Raw genomic sequence first — 26,726 nt, forward strand, 5'->3', positions numbered from 1 at the left:
CATGCGCATTCTTGCTCTTGTCCGCTTGAGTATATTTAAGTGGAGAAGCGATTGGCACGGTATTTTTGATTTAGTGAAGATGATCATGTGAGCTCATGTTTGATGTCAGTACATCCAAAATACTCCACAGAACACCTTTATACTTTCATCGGTTGACGTGGGCCAGAGTCGTAGAGCATTTGAAACATGCGAGGATAGGTTGCCGTTTTAAAAAAACACAATTGACATACCACGCAATATTATGATGTTTGCCTCCCTGCTGTGATGTACAGGGCTGAGATCAGAAAAAATAACAAGCCCAGCTCCAAAAGGGGGTTTGCCAGTTTGTCATGAATCTCATCACAAAAATCAGTACAGTGTTTTAGCGGGGTTTATTTTAGTACAATTTTTTTTTTTTTTAAATATATATAATTCATGACATCATAAGCCGGTACATTGTTACAGCCGCTAAGGAAATAGTTTAACAAAAAAAAGGGGAAAAAAAGAGGTCAAGAATAAATTTGGGGGGGGGGGGGGGTGTCAAACATTTAGGTCCACCCCATGTTGAGCCACACCTCAAACTCCGCTCTGCAACCAGGACTTACTGCATCCTCTGCAGAGATGTACTCTCAATACATTTACAGACAATTTATACAATGAATAGTTGCAGCAGATAGTTTTCTTCTTCCTGGGTATGGTGAGAAGAACTGTCTTAAAAGCCATCATGCAGTTTTGGGGGATCTGGCCAGCTCAAGAATTGTCATATATTAAAAAATAGAGAAAAGGACACTAAGAACTGGTTCTTGGAGTAGTGCGTGTTCTGCTTACTAGGCAGGGTCATGGCAATATTGAGCAAGCCACAGCCTCAATGGTCTGGGGTCGTCAGAGTGTGCTGACCTCAGTCTTCAAGCTTTGTTGTACAAGTGGAATTAAACTACCCATATATTGTTACAGGAATTGTTTTAGGAGCTTCTGGATGTGTTCTTGAGCGGCCATGTGGTAGGGTAGCTGGAACCTCTTGTTCTTCTGACTGCAGAGTGCAGGACAGGTCTCAAGAAGAAGCTGACACACCTTTTCATGACCTTGTTCTGCAGCCTGCTCAAACATTTTAGGAAATAACAGAAACATGCTAGAACAATTGTCATCATTCAGGCAATATCGAAGTGGCTATCATTTTATTTTGGCAGACATATTTTACCTTGTGTAGAGGAGACGCACCGTCATCATCAGAGGTCATTGGATCAGCATTATGGAGCAGCAGCAATCTAACAACGTCCACATGGCCGCAGAATGCTGCCCGATGGAGGGGTGTGGCACCACCTGGTGTCTGAGGAGATGCGCAAGCACCATTTTCAAGAAGAAACTCGCATACAGTGAGGTGACCGCTGCGACTTGCATAGTGCTGAAACAAAATATGCACAAATGAAGCACATTAGACTCATGAAACGGGAACAATTACCAAAATGATACAGTTTAGAGAACTTACAAGAGCTGTATATCCGGCTGAGTCCCTGAGGTTTGGATGGGTGCCCTTTTGGATCAGTGACTGGACTCTCTTCAAGTCTCCATCCATGGCGGCAGACCAGATACCTGTATAATGTAAATTTAGATATTTACCTCAATAATCAATTTATACTTTAATGTCTCATAGTTGAACGATACAAACCTCGTTCAAAGTCCATCTCATGCACGGTCTGGTAAACACTGGGAGAGACAGGAACGGTGCAGCACGAGCAACATTTTTCTCCATCAGAAGCCATTGTGTTCGTATGGACTTATAAAACTAAAATTCAATCATCATCATTTTAACGTTTAACCTGCTTATAAAGACAAGCAATTGCATCTTAGTTTGGTTTGGGAACTTACATTGAACAGCCTTTACAGGTATTGGCTTTCTGATTTACGCAATCAAAAACGTTCAGAATTAACTCGATGCAAAATACCAAAAAAATAAAACGAATTTTGAAACTGGATTGAAATGTAGTCAAAAAAAATAATTAAGCTCTTATTTGTAAATAAATACAAGACGAACACGACTCGATGTCGCTACCTGGAACGTCACCCAAGACGTACAAACGTAATGACGTCAAGTCTTGCTGAACCAATCGCAGTGCGGAGTGCAAAGACACTTTCAATGTACTCTAAAACGGTTGTTTGTTTTAAATTGTTTTATATTAAGACAACCTCACTACTTTGTGTTCACATTTACTATTAAATATTAGTCATCATATTAAAAAATTATTAATATATTATAATATTAATGTCTCAAACATTAGACTTCAATAATTATATTGGAACGTTTACATTAATTCCAGAGTGCAGCGAAGGCATCGTCAATCTCGTGTTATTGACTGTTTTGTCGCTAGCTAGCAAGCTTGATATACGGTACATGTTAGCTGGCTGGCACGAAATTATTTTTAAGATTCGAATAAAGTACTTCCAAACCAAAGAGCAATAATGAGAAGAGTCACGTTATTTGTTAACGGGACGTCGAAAAATGGCAAGGTAGGTAAAAGCTCCACTCGCTTGTGCGAGGATGCTTGGCCTGCTATATTTGACGATCTTGTTATTGTTGGATTTCATACCTTTAGTCGTTGCTTAAGTCTGTTGTTTTCATTCATTAATTCATCAATGTGAGGTTTCTTCATTCGCTTTGCCTTCTACAATTTTACGCATACACTCTAACTACACTTAAATAAGCCCTGCACGTGGGCATGCCATCCTTGTTTCTAACTTGTCGAAGACTGTACACAAATAAATACAGTAAATATATTTTCTGTTCTCAGGTTGTAGCAGTATATGGAGCTTTGTCTGACTTATTATCTGTAGCCAGCAATAAATTAGGAATCAAAGCATCCTGTTTATATAATGGACGGGGAGGTCTCATCGATGACATTGCCCTTATCAGGTAAGATCACGCAACACAAATAAGAACATAGTTTTTATTGACCTGTTACTAAATGCTCTCCCCCTTGGGTTTAATAGAGATGATGACGTGCTGTATGTCTCAGAAGGTGATCCGTTTATTGGTGAGTTGTGACATGTTTTCAGCTTGTGTCTTACAATACCTGAACCTTAAAGACTATCACTTGTAATTGCTCAAAGAATTTCAAAATGAAGTCAAAGTTGGATCTGATCGACAAGGTGCTCACACTGACTGGTTGACCCTGAATATTGGTGGTCGTCTCTTTACCACAACCAGGTATGGCTCATACACACACTCTTGTTATTTTCAGCATTGTCTTTACCTCGTGCAAAGTATACCCTTATTTATTCACTCTCTCATTTGTATTGTTTGTATGACTTAACTAAATGTGTCTATTAGGAGTACCCTGGTCAGCAAAGAGCCAGAGAGTATGCTAGCTCACATGTTTCGGGAGAAAGGTATGGTGGGCCACGAATGCTGCCCAAATCTGTTTCACATTAGTTTCAATGTGAGTTGATGTAGTAATTCTCTCTTTGCTGCAGATGTGTGGGGAAACAAGCAAGATGAGCATGGGGCCTATCTCATCGACCGCAGCCCTGAATACTTTGAGCCAATTCTAAATTACTTGAGGCATGGCCAGCTCATTATCAATGAGGGCATAAATATAAGAGGTAAGGAGAAGTTTAGAATGATTCAACATATATGAGCATTATACATGTAGAGTAGGGATTTACAATTAATAACATCAGAATCTACGTTGCATTGTAGTAGATATAATTTTCAAAACATAAAGACTGCAATTTGGGCGGGGGGAACTCCCGTAAAACTCTAAAAATTCATGAAGACTTTCAGTTTTTAGTCTGAGAATGTGGAAATTGTTACGTGTAAGCGGAGCATCAGATGACTGTAATGACGTTTTCTAAATTTTTGCCTGGCCCATGGATGGCTGGAACCATTTTCCTCTTGAAAGGTGAGTGCGGCGGAGTGTGGGAGTAAATTCTAAACTGGTCATGAAAACATTTAGATGCACTATGAAGACCATATAAGTAAAATGTACAATAAAATATGTATTTATTGCTTCATTTATTGGGGTGGCCGGTAGGTTGGCAAAAGACAGGGTGGCTGTGCCACCCTGTAAAATCGCCTGTCACGAGGGAAGGAAAGTAGTAAGTAAAAAGACAAGTATGCTGTGCTAATTTCTAAACTAGCAAATAGCAGTCGCTAAACACGGAAATAGGTGCTTGTGTGATATACAGTACACTTGTCACATACTTGTACAACCGCATTACAGTGGAGACTAGAGTAAGCAACTTCAAACAGGAAAGTTTCAGGCCACTTAAGTGACTGGAAAAAATATACATAAAAGAAAGGTAAACAGCCACTGGAAAGCTGATATGAAGTCGGAACGCCACTGCGTATGTCAACAGAGAAGAGGAGTAAGTCCTGTAATACAATATATATTTGAAATAGAGAAACTTTATTAGATCCACATTGGAGACATTTCAGAAGTTTCAGCAACAACAGTGGACACAGAAAATAGAAAAATAGCATGCCATCGAACACAACTATTGTCCGTGCATAATCCAATCTACTTGCAATGTTATTAGAGCACTGAGAGATATTTGAGATGTCATTAATCTAATTGAATGCACTTGATTTTTATTTAGCCCGGTTGAAAGCAGAATTGTTAATGGCTACTTTATCCATGGACACATATATTTTAATGAATTATGGAAAACTAAAGTGAAAGCTTGTTGCACAGTGTTTTCTTTTTAAAATATCAGATGTATTTCTTTTTGCACTGTTTTGCTAACCTTTTTCTGACCTAATATTTGAATAATAAATGTTATCCGAATTTATTTGATCAATCAGCTTCTCTAATGGACTATATAATTAACCTGTCCAGAATTAAATTATTCATAATATTAGGTCATTAGAGGACTTTGAAAAACTAATATTGAGGGTGGGGAGCAATTAGATTATTTTTCAAAATCATTCAGCCTTAATGTATAGAAATAATCAGTGGAGGAATATGTCTTGCAGGCGTTCTTGAGGAGGCTCGTTTTTTTGGAATTGAGCAACTTGCCGATCAGTTGGAATTGGTCATGAAGGTAATGTAGTTCGACGTTATCAACATTTTTTTCTCATGTCCCATCTGTGTGCGCTGACCTGTCATATCTGCACCGTGATACCAGAACTCACAACCGCCTGAAGACCATTCGCCCATTTCCCGCAAAGAGTTTGTGCGTTTTCTTTTGGCTACACCTACCAAGTCAGAACTCCGTTGCCAGGTAATACAAGTTTGAAAAAATATCTCAGGAATTTACTGCATCCCATGGCTGCAGCCTTTCAGAAACATGAAATGCATCCCACAGATTTTGTTCAAGAAATATGATTATCTGTCAATATAAGAAATGTGATTTATGTGTTATGGATACTCATACATTTAAGAGTGGAGCAAGGAGATGAAATACGTATATTCAGACCAGAGTACCACTCCTTAAGACACAGACGAGACACTACTTTGATCACTTGCACAATACACACTCTTATATCAAATGTTCTGTCTTATATTAATGTTCAGTTTTGTTGGGTTAATTTTAGATATGTTCATTGCTATGGTTTTATTTTGCAATGGCGGACAACTCTAATTATTTAGCCCAGTTACTAATATTTCTAACTTGCATCAAATTTTGAAAATATTAAACATTCATTATTACATGTACATAGGCAGAATATTTCAAACTGCTCTTGTATTGGCTCCCATCAAGCTTTGGTTTATTGTTGTCGCTGGTTACTGTGGATGATCAAAATTCCCAAAGAATAACTGAAATTCTATCTAGTACATGTTCTAGTTATTTGTAAATGTAAGTCAGATGACTAAACTGCATTTGGTCAAAAAATAGGATGTTTTTTGTTTTTTTTCTGAAAACTGTGAGTAAATGATCCCCTTACTCCTTTAGGGTCTTAATTTCAGTGGCGCGGATCTGTCTCGGCTTGATTTACGCTACATCAATTTCAAGATGGCGAATCTCAGCCGCTGCAATTTGACACACGCCAACCTGTGTTGTTCCAATCTGGAGCGGGCCGATCTGTCCGGAGCCAACCTGGATGTGAGTCAGTCTGCTATACTGTTTCTTCGCCAAGATTTATGTTGTGTCATTTGCAATTTAATTACGGTAGTTTTGGATTCCCTGCGATTGGCTCGCAAACAGTCCATCCAATGTGCTCCAGCCCTGTCGCCCAAAAGTCAGCTGACATACGCTCCATCTTTTCCGCGGTGCTAGTGAGGATATGTGGTATAGAAAATAGATGAATGAATATTTGACGCTCTTTTATTTAACAATGGAGTCTTTATTTGTTTGTCCACTTCACATCTCCTGCCCCCTCAATCATGTGAAAACAAGGTCGTTCAGTCCACACAGGCACCCACACTGACCCAATTAAGCACATAAGAAGTACACAGAAATAGTTTACAAGTGATTTTTACATTTGCAATGAAACATGCTTATTCTTAATGCTTGGTTTCTCAAAGGGTGCAAACTTACAAGGTGTGAAGATGCTGTGTTCCAATGCCGAGGGAGCTTCTCTTAAAGGATGTAACTTTGAAGATCCCTCTGGGCTAAAGGCCAACCTGGAAGGTAATCCATCACACATCTTTAACCATGGCAGCTGTGGTCGCCTCTTTGCGGTTTTGTTAAGAGTCACTATCATTGGCAAATAGGTGCCAACCTGAAAGGAGTCGACATGGAAGGAAGTCAAATGACCGGCATTAATCTGCGGGTGGCCACTCTGAAAAACGCAAAGCTGAAAAACTGCAACCTGCGGGGTGCCACTTTAGCAGGAACGGATCTTGAGGTGAGATGAGGCCATCAGCGCGATTAACACTGAACAAATCAATAATGTAACCACATTATCTTTTTTTTCATCCTAAATCAAGCAGTGGAAGTGGTCAACCTGTAAACAGGGTTTTTGTGTTGTTTTTTCTTGTTTTTTTTTTTTTTTTTTGGGCAATGATCCATTAAAAGGTCTAAATTGTTATTAACTGTATTGGCAATTTTTAAGTTACATTTTTACATTGTTAATTGCCTTCCATGTGTAAATAACGATTTTCTGTATCTGTTAATTTTATGACGGTATGGAATGCGTATAACTGCTTTCTTGCTGCAGAACTGTGATCTGTCTGGCTGCGATCTACAAGAAGCTAATCTGAGGGGGTCCAATGTTAAAGGAGCCATTTTTGAAGAGATGCTGACGCCACTGCATATGTCACAGAGTGTTAGATAACTGAGTATCACTCAACTTCGACAGCCTCTGAGGGTATATTCCCTCAGTCTCAATTTCTTTTTTTACCTGCATTTAGCGCAGGTAATTGTATTGCACTTCCCTGACTTTTTACCCATCTCGTGTTAGCTTTAAATATCACAGTATTTATCCAGGGTTGTTTTGGATGTATTTTAGTGTCTTTTTGTCCACCATCAATTCATCTATTCTCTTACGCTTATCTGAGGTCGGGTCGTGGGGGCAGCAGCTGAAGCAGGGAAGCCTAGACTTGTCGCCCAAACTGGCACCCGTTGTCCATGAACCGAAGAGCCAATACTAGGTCATCCGATTCCCAGTAGTCCCAAACACCCACAATCCAGTCAAACGCCTTTTCCAAGCCCACAAAACAAATTAAGACTGTTAGGGCAAATCCCCATACATCCTTGAAGACCTTGCCGAAGGTGTAGAGCTGGGACGATAACCACACCGCTCCCCCAGAATCTGAGATTCAACTTCGCAACGGACCCTAGACTCCAGCGCCCCTGAATAGACTACCAGGGAGGCTGAGGAGTGTGATCCCCTGTAGCTGGAACACACACTCTGGTCCTGCTTCCTACAATGGAGAATCAACACCCAGTCTGCCAATCCATAGGCATTGCCCCCAATATCCATGTGTTGTTTTAGAGGCGTGTCAACCAGGACAGCCCCACAACATCCAGAGCCTTTTGGAACTCATGGGCGATCTCCTCCACCACCCCGGTGACATCAGCCCATCTCAGAATACCCAGACTGCTTCCTCATGTGAAGACGTGATGATGAAATTGAGGTCTTCAAAGTATTCTCCCCACCGATTCACAACGTCCCGAGTGGAGGCCAGCAGCTCCCCATCAACACTTGAAGTGTTGATGCTGCACGGCTTCCACCTCCTGGAACGTTGGGTAATGGACCGGAAATTCTTTGAAGTTGTCAGAAAGTCATTCTCTACGGCGTTGCCAAACTTCTCCCAAGTCTGAGTTCTTGCCACCACGACCTCTAAAGCTGCGTTCCGCTTTAGCCAGCAGGTGCCCATCAGCTGCCCAATAGAAACCCTTCAACTTGACATCCTTCACTGCTGGTGTCCACCAACAGGTCCTGAGGTCCACCTACTGGTCCCAGCTCCGGTCGGCTCCCTCACCAATGGAGGCACGGAACATGGTCCACTCAGATTCAATGTCCCCTGCTTCCCCTAGAACGTGTGCAGAGCTCTACCTGAAATGGGAGTTGTAGCTCTTTCTGACACTGTTACCATTCGAGCCAACTCACCACCAGCTGGTGATCAGTTGACAGCTTCGCCCCTTCTTCTCGGACATACGGCTGCAAGTCCAATGACAGAACCACGAAGTCTATCATTGAACTGTGGCCTATGGTGTCTTGGTGTCAAGCGCACTTGTGAACACCCTTATGTTGTTACATGGTGATCGCGATGGACAATCCATGACGAGCAGGGGAAGTCCCTACTCCTCCCAACCATGCCCTTCCAGGTCTTATTGTTATTGCCCACATGAGCATTGAAGTTCTCCAACAGAACAAGGGCATCCTCAGAGGGAGCACTCTCCAGCACCATCCCAAAGACTCCAGGAAGGGTTGGTACTCTGAACTGCTGCAGGATGGCCGAGTGGTCTAAGGCGCCGCGTTCAGGACCCAGTCTCCCCAGGAGGCCTGGGTTCGAATCTCGAATTTCCCCATTGTGGGACTAATAAAGGGCAAATTATTATTATTATTATTATTATTATTTGATGCATTGACACAATCAACAGCAGAATGCTTAGGGATGCTACCCACTCGTCCGCCAGAGTAAACCCCAATATAGAGGCACTGAGCTGGGGGCATTAAGTATGACCACTCCTCAGCGCCTCTCACTGTTGGTTATGTCAAATTCAAATAGAGTACAACCACTCTTGAGAGGAGTTGCACCAGAACCCAAGCCGAGGTTGAGGTGACAAGACTTGCCCGGGCTCTTTCCTGCCGGCGAGGTGACATTCCATGTCCCAAGAGCTAGCTTCTGTAGTCAGAGATCAGACTAGCAAGGTCCCAACTCGACCCCCTTGGCCCTTCCAGCCGGTGGTGAGCCATGTGAAGGCAGAACCATGTTCTCTCTTCCGGCTGTTCCCAGCATTGGACTGGTCCAGGCGAGGGAAAAATAAGTCCGAAGGTTTTTCCCCATTATAAGGGGTTCTTGAGCTGCGCTTTTTCTGGTGACTCACCTCGCACTTGTTTGTCATGGGTGACCATGCCAGGGGCATAAACCCCCACACAACTTGGCTCCTAGGCTCAGCGGGGCACACAAACCCGTCCAACCACAATAAGGTGACAATTTACGGAGGTGCTCCATGTGTATTATAAAGCAAAATAATGTCTTTAGCTTATGTAGAAGTGTCTGAATGCAATACAGTGATTACAATCATTTGGTGTTTGGCACAATAATTTATATGTATGTATATTTTACATTCTATTCACTGATTTAATAGGAGTTCAAACCTGGCAATGGTGGCACTTTCTGAATGCTGCTGTTAGAGAACCAGTAATGTCTCTCTTATAAATGACTGTGTTGTACTTTTCACCAAAATGAACTTTGGCCTGACACGCTTTATAGATGTAAGCCAAAGCAAGAGGAGAGCAGTGTCAAGGCTCAAAGTGCTGTGAAACAATGCGACTAGCTAGATGTCAACACAGCTCAGGAACAATACATCGTTTACAGCTGTCACCATCCTCTTTTACAACACTCAATATTTTGTGCTCAAAATGCCTATTCTTGTTTCTGTGCTCTGTGGAGCTACCTCCCTTCTTGCATGAGTGATCCATTTGCATGTATTCAACTGTGGCTCGGCATACTAAAATGTCCATGTAGGTCAGTCACCTCTTACCTTTCAAATTAAGAGAGACAAAATATTTATCTAGTTTTGCCTAAAGGGTAGCGACATGCTCGTTATCATTGTTGTTGGTAATTCTCCATGTATAATCACTTAATCAAGCTTTGAACCTATTTGCACAAGTAAACATGTATCTTTTCATCTCCAAAAAATGTAAATGTATTATGTGTGTTCAATCCAGTGCTTCCAAAACTTTCCAAAAAGATTGTATATAGATTTAGGGAGAGGTTCTTTATTTCAAGGAATACTCTTCTCCTTGCTGGACTCTGTCTGTCTGCATGTGTTTGTTTGTCTTTGGCCGGTCAAAAACATTTCGCCGTAGCTAAGCGCTGCTCTAATGCAATACTTTTTACTCTGTTTAACAGAAGGTACCAAGCTTGTGAGCGTGATTGATGAAGGCAATGTTGGCGTATCACACCGTTAGTGTGAAAGTCAAAGGAAGGGATCTGATTATTTATTTGAAAATGTATTGTGAATGCAATATGGAGCAAAGGTTGTTTTTGTTTTGATTTGGGGTGTAGATCTCCTTGTTAATGATTATTGCACTTGACTGTGGAAATACTTTTCCATTATTTGACTGTTAAAAATAAACACATTGAAACAAGAGGATTCCTGTTTCCATCATTTGTGTTGTTTTACTTCATAAAAATAGCTGCACGTTACATATAGCCTCTCCAATGTACAGTTTTGTCTCAATAAAATCTAAAATCACCTTCATAATTCATGCACAGGAGCTCTGACCAAGTATTGGCTGCATATGAATGAACATGCTTTTTAGAAGGCCAATTCCTATCTAGCTTTGATCATAATAGTAATTTACAGGCGCGTTATTGTAATTTCATACAATGGTTGATTTTTCTTTTTTTTTTTTAGCTTTATCAAAATGGTATTAATTAACATTAAAATACTGTATTTCACTCTTCAGTGAATCTATATGAGTTTTACTTTTTTAACTGCTGAGAAAATAGTCCACACTTTTACATGATCTAATTATGGAGATGCAAATGTATGTCTTTTAGGAGGACAATCTTTTTGCTTGCCTTGAAGGTCATGGCTGCTTAATCCCACTTTGGGACCCCCTGCAGTGAAATAAATGGGCTTTGAAAGGAAAGAAAACCAAATATATAACTTGGATGCTATTCTGCGGGGTCCACTCAAGGACTGCAGACGACTGAAAGCAGCTTGCCTTTTACAACAGGTAAAATTGACTGTTTCAAAATCTCTGATGTTTATGTATTATGTCTTTATATATGGACCTTATCTTGTGCAGAGTATAGCGATGGCGTCTTGGGTGCTGTTGATGCTGATTTTAGCAACATCAGTGCACATGATCTGTAGTCAGCACTGGTCTTATGGACTGAACCCTGGAGGGAAAAGAGAGCTGCATCCTTTCGACCAGCAAACCAACGTACCGGTAAGCATCCACGACTACTCCAATGGTGCTACATTCATTCTTTGATTGATTCATTCATCCATTCAGTCTCTCCTCCTATAACAAATCAATGTTTGTTTTCCATCCAAAGGAGGTTGATGACTTTCAGCATTTCTACAAGCCTTGCAGAGTTCTGGCATGTGGAGACTTTTTACATTATGCCAAAATTTTCAGGATGAAAGAATTTCATGTAAGTTTTGCATTTGCTGCATTTCCAATTGGATAGTGTAAATATTTATATGTATATATATATATATATATATATATATATATATATATATATATATATATATACACACACATAACATTTTGTTTTCTCTTATTGTTATTTATTTATTTAAATCATAACAAGTGCCCTTTTTTCTTTTAGGGAAATGCTGCAGGTTGGCAATCTGGACGCAGAACCTTTAAAACAAAATAATGTGGTTGTAAAATAAATGTTAATATGCATAGGTCTTTGTGATGTGATATTTGTGTTTTTCACTGAATATACTCAGTACAGGGTGTAAAAACATAAATTTAAAAACATTTACAAAACGGGGCTTGGGGTAATTGGAACCAAGACTTCACTGCTACAATGCACAAATAAAGCCTTCATGCCTACCTTTCAGATATCGATCCTTCCCGCTCATCTATCTTCCTTTTTTTCTTCTTCTGTGCCATACGTCCATTTATCTTGTCTGATTTGCTTCCTTAATCTTTCCATCGCTTCAGTTTCCTCGCTGTTTATCTCCATTCTAATCCCATCTAGCTTTCTTACCATGCTACTTTGTTTTACCAGTCTTGCACTTGTTTTTCGGTCCCTCTTTTCCTCAATCTTGCTTATTTTTCCATTATGCTTTTATTTACCATTCCACTTAGTTGATTTTTTTTTAATTTGTCAATTTAATCTATTTAACATTCATTGATGGCAGATGTAAGGTCTGTCCCATCCATCTCTCTCCACCTCAGCCCACCCACTCCCTAGTGTGCACCATGCTCGCAAGATGAATGAGCCAGTTCAAGCAGGAGGTGAGGCCTTTATTCCACGCTTTGTCATTTCAATTCCTCATCTTCCCCTCTTTTATCATACATTTATCCACGCATCCTCCATTCCCTCAGCAGTTCTATACATGAATTAGAAATGTTGAGCCTGACTTTGTTCTTTTGTATCATTTTCCTTCTCTTTCTTAGACACGTATATATTAGAATGTTCCTCCTTAGTTGCAACAATGTTTCAGGTTGTATTTTAACAGAAAGATTATGTTTGTCTTGTGAAACCAAGACATTCAATATATACACTATCACATCCAACACATTAGACGCAATTTGGTATTCCACCACTAAATGGCGATAGAAAACTACTTCAAGTTCCATTCATCCATTTTCTCTAAGAGTTTATTATCCTGTTAGGGTCCCTGGCGCTGGTGCCAACTCACCTCGCCATTCAAGCGCAGGGTGTGTATGGCTGTATGTTGGGGTGTGTGTGTGCGTATAGAGAGAGGGAGATATATCCATTCACACTCAACATTCACACCGTCACTGAGTGTGAACTGAACCCACGCACTGCACTTCAAGTCAGACAAATGCATTATTAGCTTCTCTAGCATTGACGAACTGAAATTCCATTTTGTTTTTCCCACAGGCAAGGAGTTGCTTTTATCAGTTAAAAATAATCAACGGTATAGATTTTGTAGCGTCTGCTAATATTTTAGCTTCTCAATAAAGACCGTTTACTCAATCACTAATGACGTGTTCCATATTTTTTGTCCACTCCCTGTGTTAGGAATTATACTATTTTATGATAGCTTTCTGGATTGACTTGTTTGACCCACATGCGATCATCTCATTTTGCTCGTAGTGCGAGCCTGAAAAACCAACACGGGGCTAATTTAAAATATTAAATGTTTTGTATGTTAATTATTAATGTAAGGAACTTTTACAAATCTTGCACGTTTATTAATGACATTTTACAGGTATAGAACCAACCGTATGTCTATAACTCGTTTTGTTTTATGACGAGGTCATGCACCTCTGAGCACACAGCCGTTGCCCCCATGCTGGCATTTCAACGAAAGCTAAACTGCTAACAATTCCAGGTCAGTAAGTGGAACAGTCTCGGTTGAGAATAGTGAAAGAGGTCATCCCAATCCTGCGTCATCCCATCACCCTTGCATCTTGCCTGACGGTCTGCATCTCTGTCTCTCCAGTTCGAGCGGCCAGAGTACGTGCGGCGCTCTGAATAACTGAACACAACATTCTAAGAACACGCTGATTCTGTCAACGGTCCGGAGGGTGGCTGAACGCGCTCAGAGTGGGATTTGCGAACGCACCCTTGGGCGCTATGCCTAACTAAATTATGTGATGTGATTGTATGACAGCCACTTTGTCATTGTGCCGTGTCTTTTCAGAATCAGTTTTTCTTTAAAGTCCTCATCGTAGCACATCCAAGGAGATTAGAAAATTGCTAACATATACATTAGTGTTATACAGAAAAAACAAATGAAAACAAACATGAGTCAGTCTACTTTTTTTCCGTTACAAGCCTATTTTATCCCTCTGATCTGGTCATCCGAAATGGCGGACAAACAAATAGCAATCACGTGATTGGCAACTATTCATATCCTGCTGTCCATCTGTACTCTTATCTGTCATGGAAAGTGCTTTTCCAAACTAGTTTAAGTGATGTGCTGTTAATAAGCAAACACACCAGAGAGAAAATCACTGGGCTCTTTGCACGTAATCTCCCGGGTTGCCAAGATACTGCTCGGTCTCTTCCGGTTTTGAAAAATTGCGTTATTCTACATGTACCCAAACTAACCATCACAGATGGAAACATGGTCTGTGTAAGTCCTCCTCCAAAGCATCAAGCAGCAAATTAGGAAAAGATCGTCAGTCGGGCTGTGCTTACAGCCACTGATATGAATGTGTAAGTCAATATTTTTCCTACTGTTCTGGTGATTTAAGATATAGAGAAGCTTATCAGTATGACAATAAAAAATCCTAGTTAGTGATATAATACGAGTGTCGTAATGTTTTTATTATTGTTAGTATGAACATTTCAAGTGATTTAATAAAACAATATCTAACGTTTGTTTGTGGATTTAAGATCTGTATTTTTTTTATTGTATTTGGCATAATTAGTGTCAAATGAAGATAGATGGACGGTCGCTGGACTTTCTGCTTCCAAAAAAAAAAAAATCACAGTGTAAATGTATTATCTGCAACGAATATGAGGTCACAGCGCCATATGCAAAAAGCCTCTTTAGGGTGTTTCGGTCTTATTCATGTGATGGCAGCTATTTTCACTCAACATTCATCAGACAAAACATCGTTTCTGCCTTTTAGTGGAAGCCATTTGGCACAGACAGTACATTAAAGTATGACATGAAAAATATTCACAGTCATTTGCAAAAGACCTCAATCAGAGATTTGAACTTTACTAAAGTGGAACATCCAAAGTGGGCAAACTTATTTGATTAAAGAATATCTAGGACGAGGACTCTTGTATGATTTCTAACAACACTGTAATCAGGAAAATACCTGTTGCAGAGAGGCGCCACACTGGATTATTTGTAATCAGTGTCACCAAAATCAGTGAAGACATGGTGAGCAGCTGAAGGAGAAGATCACATCAGATACTGTGGATACCATATTGCTTCGCATTATGTGAAACACAGAAAACATTCCTTTCAAAATCCCATCATTAAAGAATTGGATAACATACTTCCTTTGGGAAATTGTGAGGAAAGTCTGGATAAAGAAGCGGCGGCCACAATTTGTTGTATTTATTTTTTAATACAAAACAGTGAATTCATGTTCATAAGTACACTTTTCTCTCCCTATTTGTCTTCGGTGTAATGTTTTAAGTGTGTCTGTGTGTGACTTTCTATCATGGGCCACGCCAGTTTGTCATTAAAACATCCTTGAGGGTGAAGCGAGCCTGCCAAATTCATCCTTGGTCAGTGAAAAGAAATGAAGCACTTCTTTTGATCTCTTTTGCAGAGTCTGCACGAAATTATTTTTCCAAGAATTGAAGTTTTTACATTGTCATTGAAAGAGAAATGTTCATTCAACTCCTTTGTCTATAAGGCACACCTGTCAGTTACTGAAAACAAGAAGCAGCGAGACGCAGTGGCTGCAGTAAATGGCCTGGCAAAGAACCTCTAAGAGAGGAATCCATTTTGTGAAACCTTATCATTTTGAAGCTGAAAGGCATCATATGTATTTATTCATTGAATATAATTTTCTATTCATTGTCGTGGTGTATAAATGCAAAATCCCCGTCTATAGTTGACCATCAGTAACTTAAAGTAACCAATTAGTTTCATAAACACCTTAGCTTGTTTATTTACGCTGCTTGTGTGAGGTAAGCTCAGAAAATGGCGAATCATATCTATTTGTGTCACAAGTAAAGTAATTACACATAATACAATTAATAAAGAATGAAAAAAAATTGGACATTTGACAAAATAGTAGTTTTCCCGAAGTTGGAGTCGGCTGAGCAACAAACCCGGACGTGTGACGTCATTCCAAGGGATTTATGGCAAAGCTCACATAAAAATCTCAAATTTATCTGAGGGGATCCAGGTATTTGAGGAGTTGGAGGAAGAGGAGCTTGTTGATATTCTGTTCGTTGGACTATACATGTACGAGCCAGGTGCTCAGGAGGACGAAAATATAGTGCCTAAGACTCATCGATACTGGAAGAATGATAAGATATATAGCGTCATGGCGTTTGTCTTGTCTTCTTTTTCAATAGGTTTAATGTTTTCTTTTTTTCAGACAAAAAAAACTCTTTCTGGTGTTAAAGCAAAAAACTCTTGCCTTGCTGACAATTTCGGCTGTCACTTCAGCCTTCATCAGAGCTGTCACGCTTCCGTGTGACGAGACAGAGCGCTGTTTTGATCGCGTCGGGGTGCCTTAATTTGAAGGTTCCCCAACCTGATCAGCTGTTTTAAGACACGGACTACTCTGACGAAGGCTGAAGTGACAGCCAAAACTGTCAGCGAGGTAAAAAAATGTTTGCGTCATTGTTTTAAATTCGATGCTCTGCCGTGCTGTAAATGACGCACGGTGAGATTAGGTCATTTATTCTGCTAGTACTGAGACCACACGTAATAGAGGGTTGTTTCCTACATTGTAATTTGTGAGACATTTAAGGTGTATCTACACGCTTGCTGTTGAACTCTCTATTTAGCACCTGCACGCTTGCTCTCCTCTGCTCCTTGCATGTGCATTCGTGTATATATCAGTCACACACAATCTGTCACAACACAGCACACATTTTTCAAAATGGATTGTAATCACACCAACCTTTTATGAATCCTTTATCATAAGCAAAACGCTTGAGAAAGCCGAGATCTTCGAAGTGCTTGTGGCAAAGAACACTAATCGACACTGGCTTGAAATTCCCTTTCTTTGCCAGAACGAACTTAGTCCATTTACATGGCCTATTTATTTTGTTTTGACCCCTAAAAAAGATGCTTCCTGGAATGCGAACAATGCATTCGTTAAAAAAAAAAACTAACATGAGTATTCATTCTTAAATTAGATTTATTACTCAAAATACGGTGGGTCAAGCTTACCTCAAAGTTGCACGTTAAATAAAGAATTTACTCATTGTATCCAAACATAAAGGGTGTAAAAAAAGAAAAAGAACAACAATATCTAAAAAAGAAATAAAAACAACCCTTTTCTCAAACATTCCCTTACCAGCAACCCTGGAGCTCATTAAGACATGCAAACACTGAAGCACGACTTTGTCTGGGACCAGTAACTTGCTTAAGTCTCTGGTGGTTGCTTAGCAACTGGTTGTCATGGCATAGCTTGGCAAATGGCAAGTTGTCACTTTTAGTCAGCATGTTCAAAACAAATGTGGATAACATGAAATGATGTTACAAGTGCGGTGCCCTCAGCGAGATTATGTTTGTCCCCTTTTCAGTCTTTGTTTTAAGATAAGCCAACAGACTTTTGGCTCTGGTCAGACTTGCACCAACAGGCAGGACAGCAGTGGCAACTGGTCAGCAGTGTGTCATGTGGCGCTGCCTCACCACTCATCAAAAAGATATGGGAAATAATTAGTGAATAAAAAGGATTTCAAAAGATATGATTTATAGATATATCATAATTTTAGTAGTGGTGCAACAGATCACATAAGTCACCGATCGGATTGTTTTTCAGACCAGCAAAAAAACAAAAGTAAAAATTTAAATAAATAAAGATAAATAGAATTTTGGCTTCATTTATTTAATAAAACGCTTTTGCAGCTGTGCATCAACCGATGCGTGGCGTTGTGTGCACTTACCACTTCCAAAAACATACCCAGGACGCCTGTCAGTAAAACAAATCTGATGCAACTTTTTTTAATGATGAGCCACAGCTTTTTTTTTTTATCATAATTTATTAAATTTTTTAAAGCATTTTAGCACCTACATTACACCAATACATTCGCTTTCATAATTTCATGGTTTTATTATGTCTGCAGTGCATGATTTACATTATGCAATTTTTTTCTCCATTATGCCTCAGGGTATTGACTTGCGCATCATCAAAAAGAAAAATATTTTTTTTAGCATTTGACCTACATTATACTAATATGGTTGGAATTTAATTAAGTAAACATTGTTTATTTGTATTTTCATGATTTTATTATGACTGCAGTGCATACCTTTTTTGTATTTTCCCCATAATGCTTCAGGGTCGTCACTAACCCGTGGCATTTTATTATTATTATTTATCATCGACACTGATAAAACCATAAAAATACGAATAAACAATGTTTTCTTACTTAACTTTCAAACATTGCTATTTTCCATTCAGCATTGCTTCACAAAATGCCATGGGGTAGGCATATGTGGAAGTCAAAACCCTGTTGCATGGCGGGAATAATACCACATTGCAGACATAAATATGCAAAACAAAACACTGCAAACATTACGAATGAAAAAGTTTCCTAACTTAACTTTCAAAAGTATTGGTATGTTGTAGGCCAAATGCTAATAATTAAGAATAAAATAAAAAAATATATATATTTTAAGTCAATATCCATGGCATTGTAGAAAGAAATACAGTATTTTGAGGATTGAGCCGACAAGTACGTTCAAACTAATTTGCAAGTAAATTCAAATTTCCTCAGTAATATTTTCAAATGTATTTGCCAGTCAAAAACGTTTTACTCCACATTGACAGTTCCATGCTTGCATACTGGAGAAAATGATGTAATGTAACTGTAATAAATGAACATATGGTAAACCTACTTTCTGGGAAGACAACTTGTTTTGATGCAGCTGCTCCTCAACATACACGTTGACAAGATGCATGTTCCTGGAGAAAACCGGCCCTCTCCTACTCTGAGTACAAATTTGCATCTCATTTTCCTTCAAGGGTTGATTCTTCCGGTCCTCCTCATATAGTGAAATTAAACAACTAGTAAATCATGTGGCTCATAGTACTGACGTTATTCTGTCTCAAATGAAGTCCACTTGTGTGGTTTTGAATGTGAAGATAGACGTGACTCTGAATGCTAAAGATATTTATATATTCTTATGCTGCAGCTTTCATTGTAAACTAGGACACACACACACACACAAGCCCTTTCTGATCAAACTGATGACACTGAATAATAATGCAATCACTTAACAACACATAGGTTTTCGAATAGGCAACTCTCCCGGGAAAGGAGGGGCGGGCACTGATTTATAACCCATTATCTCATAAGGGGGTGCGGCTTGACTTCCTGATCCTGATAGTTTTTTGGGGGGGACATTTTAGACTGCTGCCCCACGTGCAAGTCTACCTCAGTGTCATCGGCGCTCGTTATTTACAAATACGTACATTTTTACCGACATATCTTGACACATTACTCATTGCCACACTTGAAAAACGTGCAGGACTCTTGCACGCAAACATTGATGTTTTTGTCACGATACACTTGCATACCAAATATTATTTTCAGTCAGGCCCCAATTGGTAGTTGCAGATAAGGCTGACCATCAATCAATCCAAAATCACACTGTTTCTTCATCTTTTTTTATTTCCTACTAATAAGCAACTCAACATTAGAATTTCGCAACACGAAAATAGTTACCATGATAAAATTAAATAATAATAAAAAGGTTATTCTTCGGAATAAGCATGTGTGTCTACTGAAACTGATTGTGAATTTCTTTTTTCTTTGAGCAACTGATCTGGGTGCACCATGGCTCGTGAATTCTTTTTTTTGTAACATGCCTCAGGAAGAGAATCACACCAGACAAGAGTTGCTTCTTTTCTCTTCAAGTACCTGGCATTCTTATGCTGCATTTGTTTTTGCTTGGTTTTTGTTCAGAATATTACAGAACTATGTTGATGATGTTAAACTCCAACTATGTCCCTCAGCGTAATTTTCACAAGGAAAATTCTTGCACAGATGTTAGTATATGTGAAACCATTTCTACTATTCCAGCCTGGCTTCTGATGACCATGTGAAAAGGACACCTAATATGAGCTTTCACACTCTTGGCCAAAAGGTGTGTCATAATTTCCATTATTAATCAAGATGAAGTTTTTGATTTTTTTTTTAATTAAATTGATTCATATATAAATAATTCATATTTATAGTTGTGTTGTGGAAACATGGGGAACACATGAACATTGACTTTCCTTATTTTGGTAAGACAAAATATTTTTTATTTCTTTAACAACAGCTTTTGATACACTCTTGCCAAATTAGTTTGTCTTTTTCCTGCGATCTAAGATCTATGGCTTCCAGGAGAATATCCTAAAATTAAAATGCAGGGAGCCAAGATACACATCTTTTCTGGAATAACCCTACTAATTGGGTGTGTCAGATCCTGTGAACTCATTAGTTCTCCAGTGTTTCGTTGCACTATAATGGCCCTAGAATCCCTCGGCCCCTCTCAGCCTTGACTAGTGTAACAACGCAAGACAGCATTCTGGACTACATCTGCCTTTGGCCCCCTCACCCTGCCTCTGGTGGCAAAAGAGGTCAGTAAATGTCATCCCAGGCCAAGGTGGAGGATGCAAGCAGTCAATTATGTTGACAAGGCCTTCAGAGAGCTAATTTAAGAGGCTGCCCAGGGAAAACATTTGACGAGTTGTGAGAAACCCTTTAAGCAGAGGTTAGAAACATCCTACATATAGTGACATTGTCACAGATGACACATGGATGCTGATGGCATCATATTCATCATTTGTAAGCGTTATCATTTTCGACTCAGTGGCTATAATGCCATCCAATACAAGCGCTATATAAAAAACACATTTGCAAAGATAATGCTCAATTCTGAAAAATAACTGTTACAATGATTAATGGAACCGCATCACCCTGCGAGGTGTTTGGAATGCTGTCGTAACGTTACTTACCTACATGAAGGGCATAATGTCAGAAAGATTTCTCAGTGTGATCGATGCAGGATGTTTCTACAAAACTGCAATAATAACCATATGGATTACACTGCTGAGAGTGCCCATCAAAACTACCCAGTTCTCACTGCAGTAATATATTTTTAATACAGTCCTCGTACTAGATCACATTGTGCAGGTGTACCTAATTTAGTGGCTGGTGAGTATGTGTTGATATGCGTTCCCTCAGCATGAATTTTTAGCACAGGTCCCACTGAGCTCTGTGTTGAGTGATGTTTTTTTTCTCCCCACGCTATTTAACATTGCAGGCACCAAATGTGACACTTTGATTGATTCAGCATCTAAAATGCGCTGTGATCTGAGAATGTGCATATAGACAATGAACTGGCTTTAACCTGTTTAAAATAAAATAATTATAGCTGATAGAATCTGTTGCGGATCCATTTTACATACAATTTAAAAACAACGCAATAAGAAAGAAAGAGCACACGCACTCATGCAAAATGATATGGAAATTACAAATGAATACAATACTCAAGATTACGGTAAATGTTTTAATTCAATCTACATCCCAAAGTGAGGAACATGTTTCCTGCTATGCTACACAATGCTTTTTATTGCCAACCACACAATTAACTGAAAGTGTCACATATTTTACAGGCCATACATTCATAGAGTGGGGTTATATATAGTTGAGAAATCATACTTTTTTTCTTGTTTTACGGCACTTGATGTATTGTTGCAGGGCACAATGCATGAATAAACCTACTCCCACTGGCACGCAATATATTGACGTAAAAATCCTCGTGGACAACATAGAATGTCTCAGCTTGCAAGATTTATTAAATTGTTGATGTTTTACTTAAAATGAAACACACGAATATAATGCATATAAACGCCCAGAGCCACAGAAAAATATTCTTCCCTTCACCTGTGCAATAGGCTACTCTGTCAATAATCATGAACACATCACAGGCAACACTCTAGTGTGTAGTCATCAATACTGTCAGTATTTGCCATGCACCCATCTTGGCTTTGTCACTTCATTTGAGGTTTCCAATGCACAGAATTACAGTTTGCAAAGCAAGCTGCAAATATTTAAATACAATGACTTAAGCATAAAAAGATAGCATCTAAGGCATAGCCTTTTTTGGGTCGGATAGATGGCTATCATAAATATTTTATGGTCCCACAGCATTGCACAGAGTGCAAATGCACAAAGTTCTCATGTGAAGTGTGTCTTGTAGTCACCCTTTATATTGCAAAGCATCCCGACCTTTGTCCTGTCATTTTGTCACTTCCTTTTTAGTCATGAACCAGAACAATTGGAGGGCATCAGTCATGCCGCGGACAAGACTTTACTTCCCTCTGGTCAGCGATTGTCAGGTTCTCTGTAAATGTCAACCATGCTTTTGCGTTGAACAAAACAAAAATCCTTTAAAGAATAAAATCAAGGGAGCACAGGAGGGAGCCAGTTTGGTTGCTTGCTTTTTCACCCAAAAGCTTCACTTTAAGTATTGATGCTGTTGGAGCCGTTGCTCAGGACCGACCCCTTGGTGACCTCTGTGCTGACAGTGGAGAGCGGCACACTCTCATACCGCTCTGCAACGCCCCAGCAGCGACAGTGCAACAGGGTGGACTTCAGCTGCTTCTGGAAATTGTTGTTAAGGAACCCGTAGATGACTGGGTTGATACAGGTGGAGGCCATGGCGATGAGATGGCAGAAGGAGAAGATGATGTCATGTCCACAGGATGGGATGGCCTCGTGGTTCCAGTCAAACACTGTGTTGAAGATGTTGAGGGGGAGCCAGGAGAGGGCGAAGGCCACCACGATGGCGGTTAACAAGATGTTGATCCTTGTGGCACCTTTGTTTTTCTTTTGCGTGGTGTTTCTTCCGCGTTCCACCATGTCCTTCCTCCTCCGAAGTCGCAGATAGATGTGCAGGTAGCATAGCATGATGAGGGAAAGGGGCAGGAAGTACTGGAAGATGAGCAAAGAGGTGGTGTAGGCCTGGCGCGTTTGAACCGAAGGCCAGCGCTCCATACAAACAAGTTGGTCATTGACTGGGAATGGGGCGGTGAGGTTCTGGAAAGGCAATGTAAGGATGCTGTACTTGACTAAAGGCACCGAGATTAAACAGGCTGTGATCCAGGTGAGAGCCACAGCCAAGTAAGACTGCCTTGCCATCGGTTTCCATCCGGTGGGGTGGACAATGAGCTGGTAGCGCTCCATGGCGATGAGGACGAGAGAGAAGATGGACACAGTGACTGATATACACTGGACGAAGGGTGTGAGCTTGCACAGAGCCTCTCCCAGGATCCAGCGGTCCATCAGCGTGTAGAGGATCGTGACCGGCAGGCACACGATGCACATCAGGATGTCGGAGAAGGACAAATTGGCGATGAGGATGTTGGTGACGTTGCGCATCTCCTTGTGCCTGGCGATGACAAACACCAGGCACGAGTTCCCGACTAGTCCCACTGCCAGAACGGCGCTGTACGCCACGATGAGGAAGGTGGTGCCGCTCAACGAGAGCGAGCAGTCCTCTGTGAAATCCCACGGAATCTCCTTCCACAAAGCTTGGTTGTAGTTGCTGTTGGGCTGTTGCTCCATTATTTTGGGGTTCACTTGAAATGCGCCGGAGTTGTAGAATCAAATGTTTTGTAATTTTTTTATGAATAATGTTGGCAGTACCTCCAGCCTTTCTCTATTTTTCTCTGTGCAAAGGTCTTCATTTTCTGCCGGAAAATAAGAAAAGTTGTCATCATTAAATGGGAATCATCTCTTGAGGTATTAAAATATCATGCACGCAGCTGAGAATGATCGTTTCAGAATAGCTTGTTGTCATTTGCATACGTGTGGAATGTCACTCATTCAGCAGATTTATCTTCATCCCTATCCTGCTTGGTAGGAGCACATCATCCGGGGAACGGTGCAGATCAAGAATTTACAGCGTCTCTAAAATAGCATGTGATTTCCCCCATAATGATGGAGATAATGACTGCTCTGAGACAATCAGCCTGTCTCACCGCTTCAATCTTCTTGAGTGGGAGAATGTGCTCACTTTCTATCTTTGGAGGAACAATCCTTTCAATGGACATTGATACCATGAACTTCTGTCATTTTGCTCATCACTCATCAGTTGATCATTTGAATAGTTGGCCATATGCCGGGTGATCAAGGGCAGAATTGGAAAGCCATTCCTCCGTCTTTGTTCATTGCCGCTCTTTCACAATGAATGGGGGGAAGTAAATAAAGCTATCGCTAATCATGTTGATTAGGGCTCTGCAAATAAGAACAGAGCCTTCTTTAATGTCATTATCGGGCATGTTTGCCAAAATGGCTGCTGAGAGGACGGCCCATTACACAAACAAAAGAAACACACAAAAATGCGTTTGTGTGTGTGTGTGTGTGTTTAGGTGTGCACGTGCGTGTGCATGTGTGTTAGAAAACATATTAATTTCAATGCTTATTAAGTCCGTTTTGTCCACAGCTCTCTTCTGCAAAAAAAGCATGGCTTGCAACAGCTATGCTAACAGAATGAAATCTACCTTAGATAGCAGATTTATTACCTCTCATTTAAGGAGCCCTTAACGCTGATAGCTGTCGACAGGTGGGACATAAATTGCCCGAGGCTATCTCTGCTATTATAGTGCGGTTTCGTCTGTGGTGATTACAAACTAAGCTCGGGCCATGATGTTGACGTGGAGTCCAAAACAAAGCTGTTTCAACTTTTTCAATATTTAAACCAACTGAAGTGGTGATCTTGACTAAACCTACTTATTTGTAGGGCTGCTAGATTATGAAAAAAAAAATGTCAAACCAGATTACTTTGGTAAAAAATTGAAAACAGGATTATTCAAAGGATTTTTTTGGGGAACAAAACAAGAAAATACTTAAACATGTAAAAAATAGTAAGAGAAGTAAATTATTATTTATAATTATTATTTTATTATTATGTTCCTGTAGGACAAAACTAAATTCATCAAATCATCTATTTTTAAATTGAAAAAGTGCTGTCAATAAAGTGAACAGTGGAACTAATATAAGGCTCTATTATGCGGCTGGACCACAGGACTGTTGTGAGTTGGTGTCAGTAATTCATTTGCCACTTCATTGGGACGCTGGTCGTACAAATCAGGCAAAGCAGCTTATGAAAAGTGGTCTCTCGAGGGGAAAACATAGTAGGCTAGCTAACTTTGAGAGGCGGACGTGGTTGAGAAACTTGTGTGCACATGCCTCAAAACAACTCAAAGTTAGTATTAATAATAATTTTTTACAATTATGCCAATTCTGTAATTATGGAGTGGGAGAATCAAAATTGTAACTGAATCTTGATTAATTGCACAGCCCCACTTGAAAGAAAAATATTTTAGAATGGAAATTATGAAGATATTTAGGCAAATGATTTGTTGGCTACTGAAACTGATTCAGGCGATTACCTTGAGTATTGAAATATGTACAGTACAGTAGATGAAAGACCTATAATGTACTTTTCTTTAGAGAATGTAAAATATCCATATTAAAACTAAATCAGCTAATTTTACAGATTATACAGATTTAGACATGAGTCACCTGACTCTATCTAACGATTGATCGATTGACCCATTTAATATAGAAAAGATACAATATCCAGATTAATATGCAAATTATACAGATGAAAGGATCTTGAATACTAAATAATACTAAGTATATGGTGGTGATTTTTCAAGACATCATGGCAAAAATAATTACTTATGCGATATGACGTGCACGCACACAACAACAAAAGCAGGCACTGGTCTGGACTTGCTCATGCACAAATGAGAGACAGCAGTGGCGGAAGAGAAGCATGACAGGATGAAAAGTGTGAAAGTGGCAATCTGCGTGCGCGCGAGAACGGGTGCATGTCCTGCCCACCATCCCTGCTGTGGTGTGTCTGCAGCTGAGCCTCGAGTTTTGGTGTGTGTCTATATGTGTGTCTGAGGGGGTATCTCGGGCAGATTTAGGAGTCTTCTATGTCTGCACCCCTCAAGTGCGTGCTCTCGAGTACGTGGGACAGCCGGTTGCACAACGTGCTCCGAAGCGCGTCACTTTGCTCGAAGCATCATATGGTGCGAAAGTAAAGACGAAAGAAAGCTGAAATGCACGTGAAATTGCATTTTAAGTACATTTTTTACTGGAATCTTAACAGCAGATACAGGACTCAAATTTTGTAATTGGATGTTTTATCAGGGCTTGTTCTTTTAAAATAAAGCAATAAACTGCACCGTTCTACTTTTCGCAGTTAAAGATTGATTTGAGCTGTTTGCATAAATACCAGTTATCCGTCAGTTCGTTAGAATTGATCTCTAGTTTCTTACCGAGATGCAGCAGCTTCTTGTGTTGGCTTGGAGTCGCTTTACTTGGCGCCAGGTGAGCCCCAATGGCAGAGAGTGAGCGGTCGTGTCGCAAAAAAAGGTAGGAGGAGGCGTCCTGCTGTTCGGGACGGACTGATGGCAGCATAGATATTCCTTAAAGCGACCTCACTCGCATCCTAGCGCTCAGACGACGATGTGATTGGGAACATGTTACATAATCAATTCCTCCGTGGCATACACTCATGCACGCGCAGCGACGCGCCCCCACACACATACGCACACACACACGCACACACGAGGGGCCAGTGGGGACAGTGAATGATTAGAAATGTGCATACACGTTCTTTCACTAATCTGAGAAAATGTAGATCTAAGACCTTCACTCATCCAGTGACAAAACATTGTTTAATTAAATAAAATATTTACTGTGTCAAAATTGTATTGTTGATGAATATAGTCAGGCAGTTTATGTAACTTGCTAAATATAAAAATGGTTTGATTCATGTCAAGATGGGGTAGGAGAAAGAGCACC

General features: G+C 40.0%; 4 protein-coding genes across 5 annotated transcripts; 2 read left to right on the forward strand and 2 right to left on the reverse strand.

Moving 5' to 3' along the window:
* Window positions 1-355: 355 nt before the first annotated feature.
* ankrd39 (ankyrin repeat domain 39) lies at window positions 356-2,087 on the reverse strand. Of its 2 annotated transcripts, XM_088299891.1 has the most exons (5): window positions 1,846-2,086; window positions 1,646-1,762; window positions 1,466-1,569; window positions 1,178-1,381; window positions 356-1,074 (listed from the first exon to the last, which is right to left on the reverse strand). In XM_088299891.1, exons 2-5 carry the CDS (start codon window positions 1,737-1,739, stop codon window positions 928-930), a joined length of 549 nt encoding a protein of 182 aa, XP_088156017.1. In that variant the 5' UTR covers window positions 1,740-1,762; window positions 1,846-2,086; the 3' UTR covers window positions 356-927. The 2 variants fall into 2 exon arrangements, with proteins under 2 accessions (XP_088156017.1, XP_088156009.1); XM_088299883.1 differs by having other exon boundaries at window positions 1,646-2,087.
* Window positions 2,088-2,297: 210 nt separating this feature from the next.
* kctd9a (potassium channel tetramerization domain containing 9a) lies at window positions 2,298-10,686 on the forward strand. The gene is made up of 12 exons (XM_088299877.1): window positions 2,298-2,484; window positions 2,766-2,887; window positions 2,965-3,008; window positions 3,085-3,181; window positions 3,305-3,363; window positions 3,448-3,576; window positions 4,949-5,016; window positions 5,101-5,196; window positions 5,869-6,018; window positions 6,441-6,546; window positions 6,630-6,763; window positions 7,076-10,686. Exons 1-12 carry the CDS (start codon window positions 2,437-2,439, stop codon window positions 7,190-7,192), a joined length of 1,170 nt encoding a protein of 389 aa, XP_088156003.1. The 5' UTR covers window positions 2,298-2,436; the 3' UTR covers window positions 7,193-10,686.
* Window positions 10,687-11,249: 563 nt separating this feature from the next.
* Window positions 11,250-13,041, forward strand: LOC148344571 (progonadoliberin-1-like). The gene is made up of 4 exons (XM_088299905.1): window positions 11,250-11,275; window positions 11,348-11,491; window positions 11,601-11,699; window positions 11,880-13,041. Exons 2-4 carry the CDS (start codon window positions 11,357-11,359, stop codon window positions 11,928-11,930), a joined length of 285 nt encoding a protein of 94 aa, XP_088156031.1. The 5' UTR covers window positions 11,250-11,275; window positions 11,348-11,356; the 3' UTR covers window positions 11,931-13,041.
* Window positions 13,042-21,560: 8,519 nt separating this feature from the next.
* Window positions 21,561-26,437, reverse strand: npy8br (neuropeptide Y receptor Y8b). Its single transcript, XM_088306196.1, has 2 exons — window positions 26,198-26,437; window positions 21,561-23,593 (listed from the first exon to the last, which is right to left on the reverse strand). The coding sequence occupies exon 2, from the start codon at window positions 23,466-23,468 to the stop codon at window positions 22,365-22,367; it is 1,104 nt and encodes a 367-aa protein (XP_088162322.1). The 5' UTR covers window positions 23,469-23,593; window positions 26,198-26,437; the 3' UTR covers window positions 21,561-22,364.
* Window positions 26,438-26,726: the final 289 nt, after the last annotated feature.

The sequence above is a fragment of the Idiotropiscis lumnitzeri genome, chromosome 1, assembly GCF_059441095.1.
Source record: "Idiotropiscis lumnitzeri isolate Australia: NSW breed Sydney's pygmy pipehorse chromosome 1, RoL_Ilum_1.0, whole genome shotgun sequence".
In the NCBI taxonomy this organism is placed as follows: domain Eukaryota; kingdom Metazoa; phylum Chordata; class Actinopteri; order Syngnathiformes; family Syngnathidae; genus Idiotropiscis; species Idiotropiscis lumnitzeri.

Excerpts from the sequence above, each read along its gene's own strand:
- ankrd39 (XM_088299883.1), bottom strand. The coding sequence starts at position 1,739 with ATGGCTTCTGATGGAGAAAAATGTTGCTCGTGCTGCACCGTTCCTGTC. Across the intron at positions 1,570-1,645 it reads TGAGATGGACTTTGAACGAG|GTATCTGGTCTGCCGCCATG; the intron begins GTTTGTATCGTT and ends TACATTATACAG. Across the intron at positions 1,382-1,465 it reads CAGCCGGATATACAGCTCTT|CACTATGCAAGTCGCAGCGG; the intron begins GTAAGTTCTCTA and ends ATTTTGTTTCAG.
- kctd9a (XM_088299877.1), top strand. The coding sequence starts at position 2,437 with ATGAGAAGAGTCACGTTATTTGTTAACGGGACGTCGAAAAATGGCAAG. Across the intron at positions 3,364-3,447 it reads TCACATGTTTCGGGAGAAAG|ATGTGTGGGGAAACAAGCAA; the intron begins GTATGGTGGGCC and ends TCTTTGCTGCAG. Across the intron at positions 5,197-5,868 it reads AGTCAGAACTCCGTTGCCAG|GGTCTTAATTTCAGTGGCGC; the intron begins GTAATACAAGTT and ends TTACTCCTTTAG.
- LOC148344571 (XM_088299905.1), top strand. The coding sequence starts at position 11,357 with ATGGCGTCTTGGGTGCTGTTGATGCTGATTTTAGCAACATCAGTGCAC. Across the intron at positions 11,492-11,600 it reads ACCAGCAAACCAACGTACCG|GAGGTTGATGACTTTCAGCA; the intron begins GTAAGCATCCAC and ends TTCCATCCAAAG. Across the intron at positions 11,700-11,879 it reads TCAGGATGAAAGAATTTCAT|GGAAATGCTGCAGGTTGGCA; the intron begins GTAAGTTTTGCA and ends TTTTTCTTTTAG.
- npy8br (XM_088306196.1), bottom strand. The coding sequence starts at position 23,468 with ATGGAGCAACAGCCCAACAGCAACTACAACCAAGCTTTGTGGAAGGAG.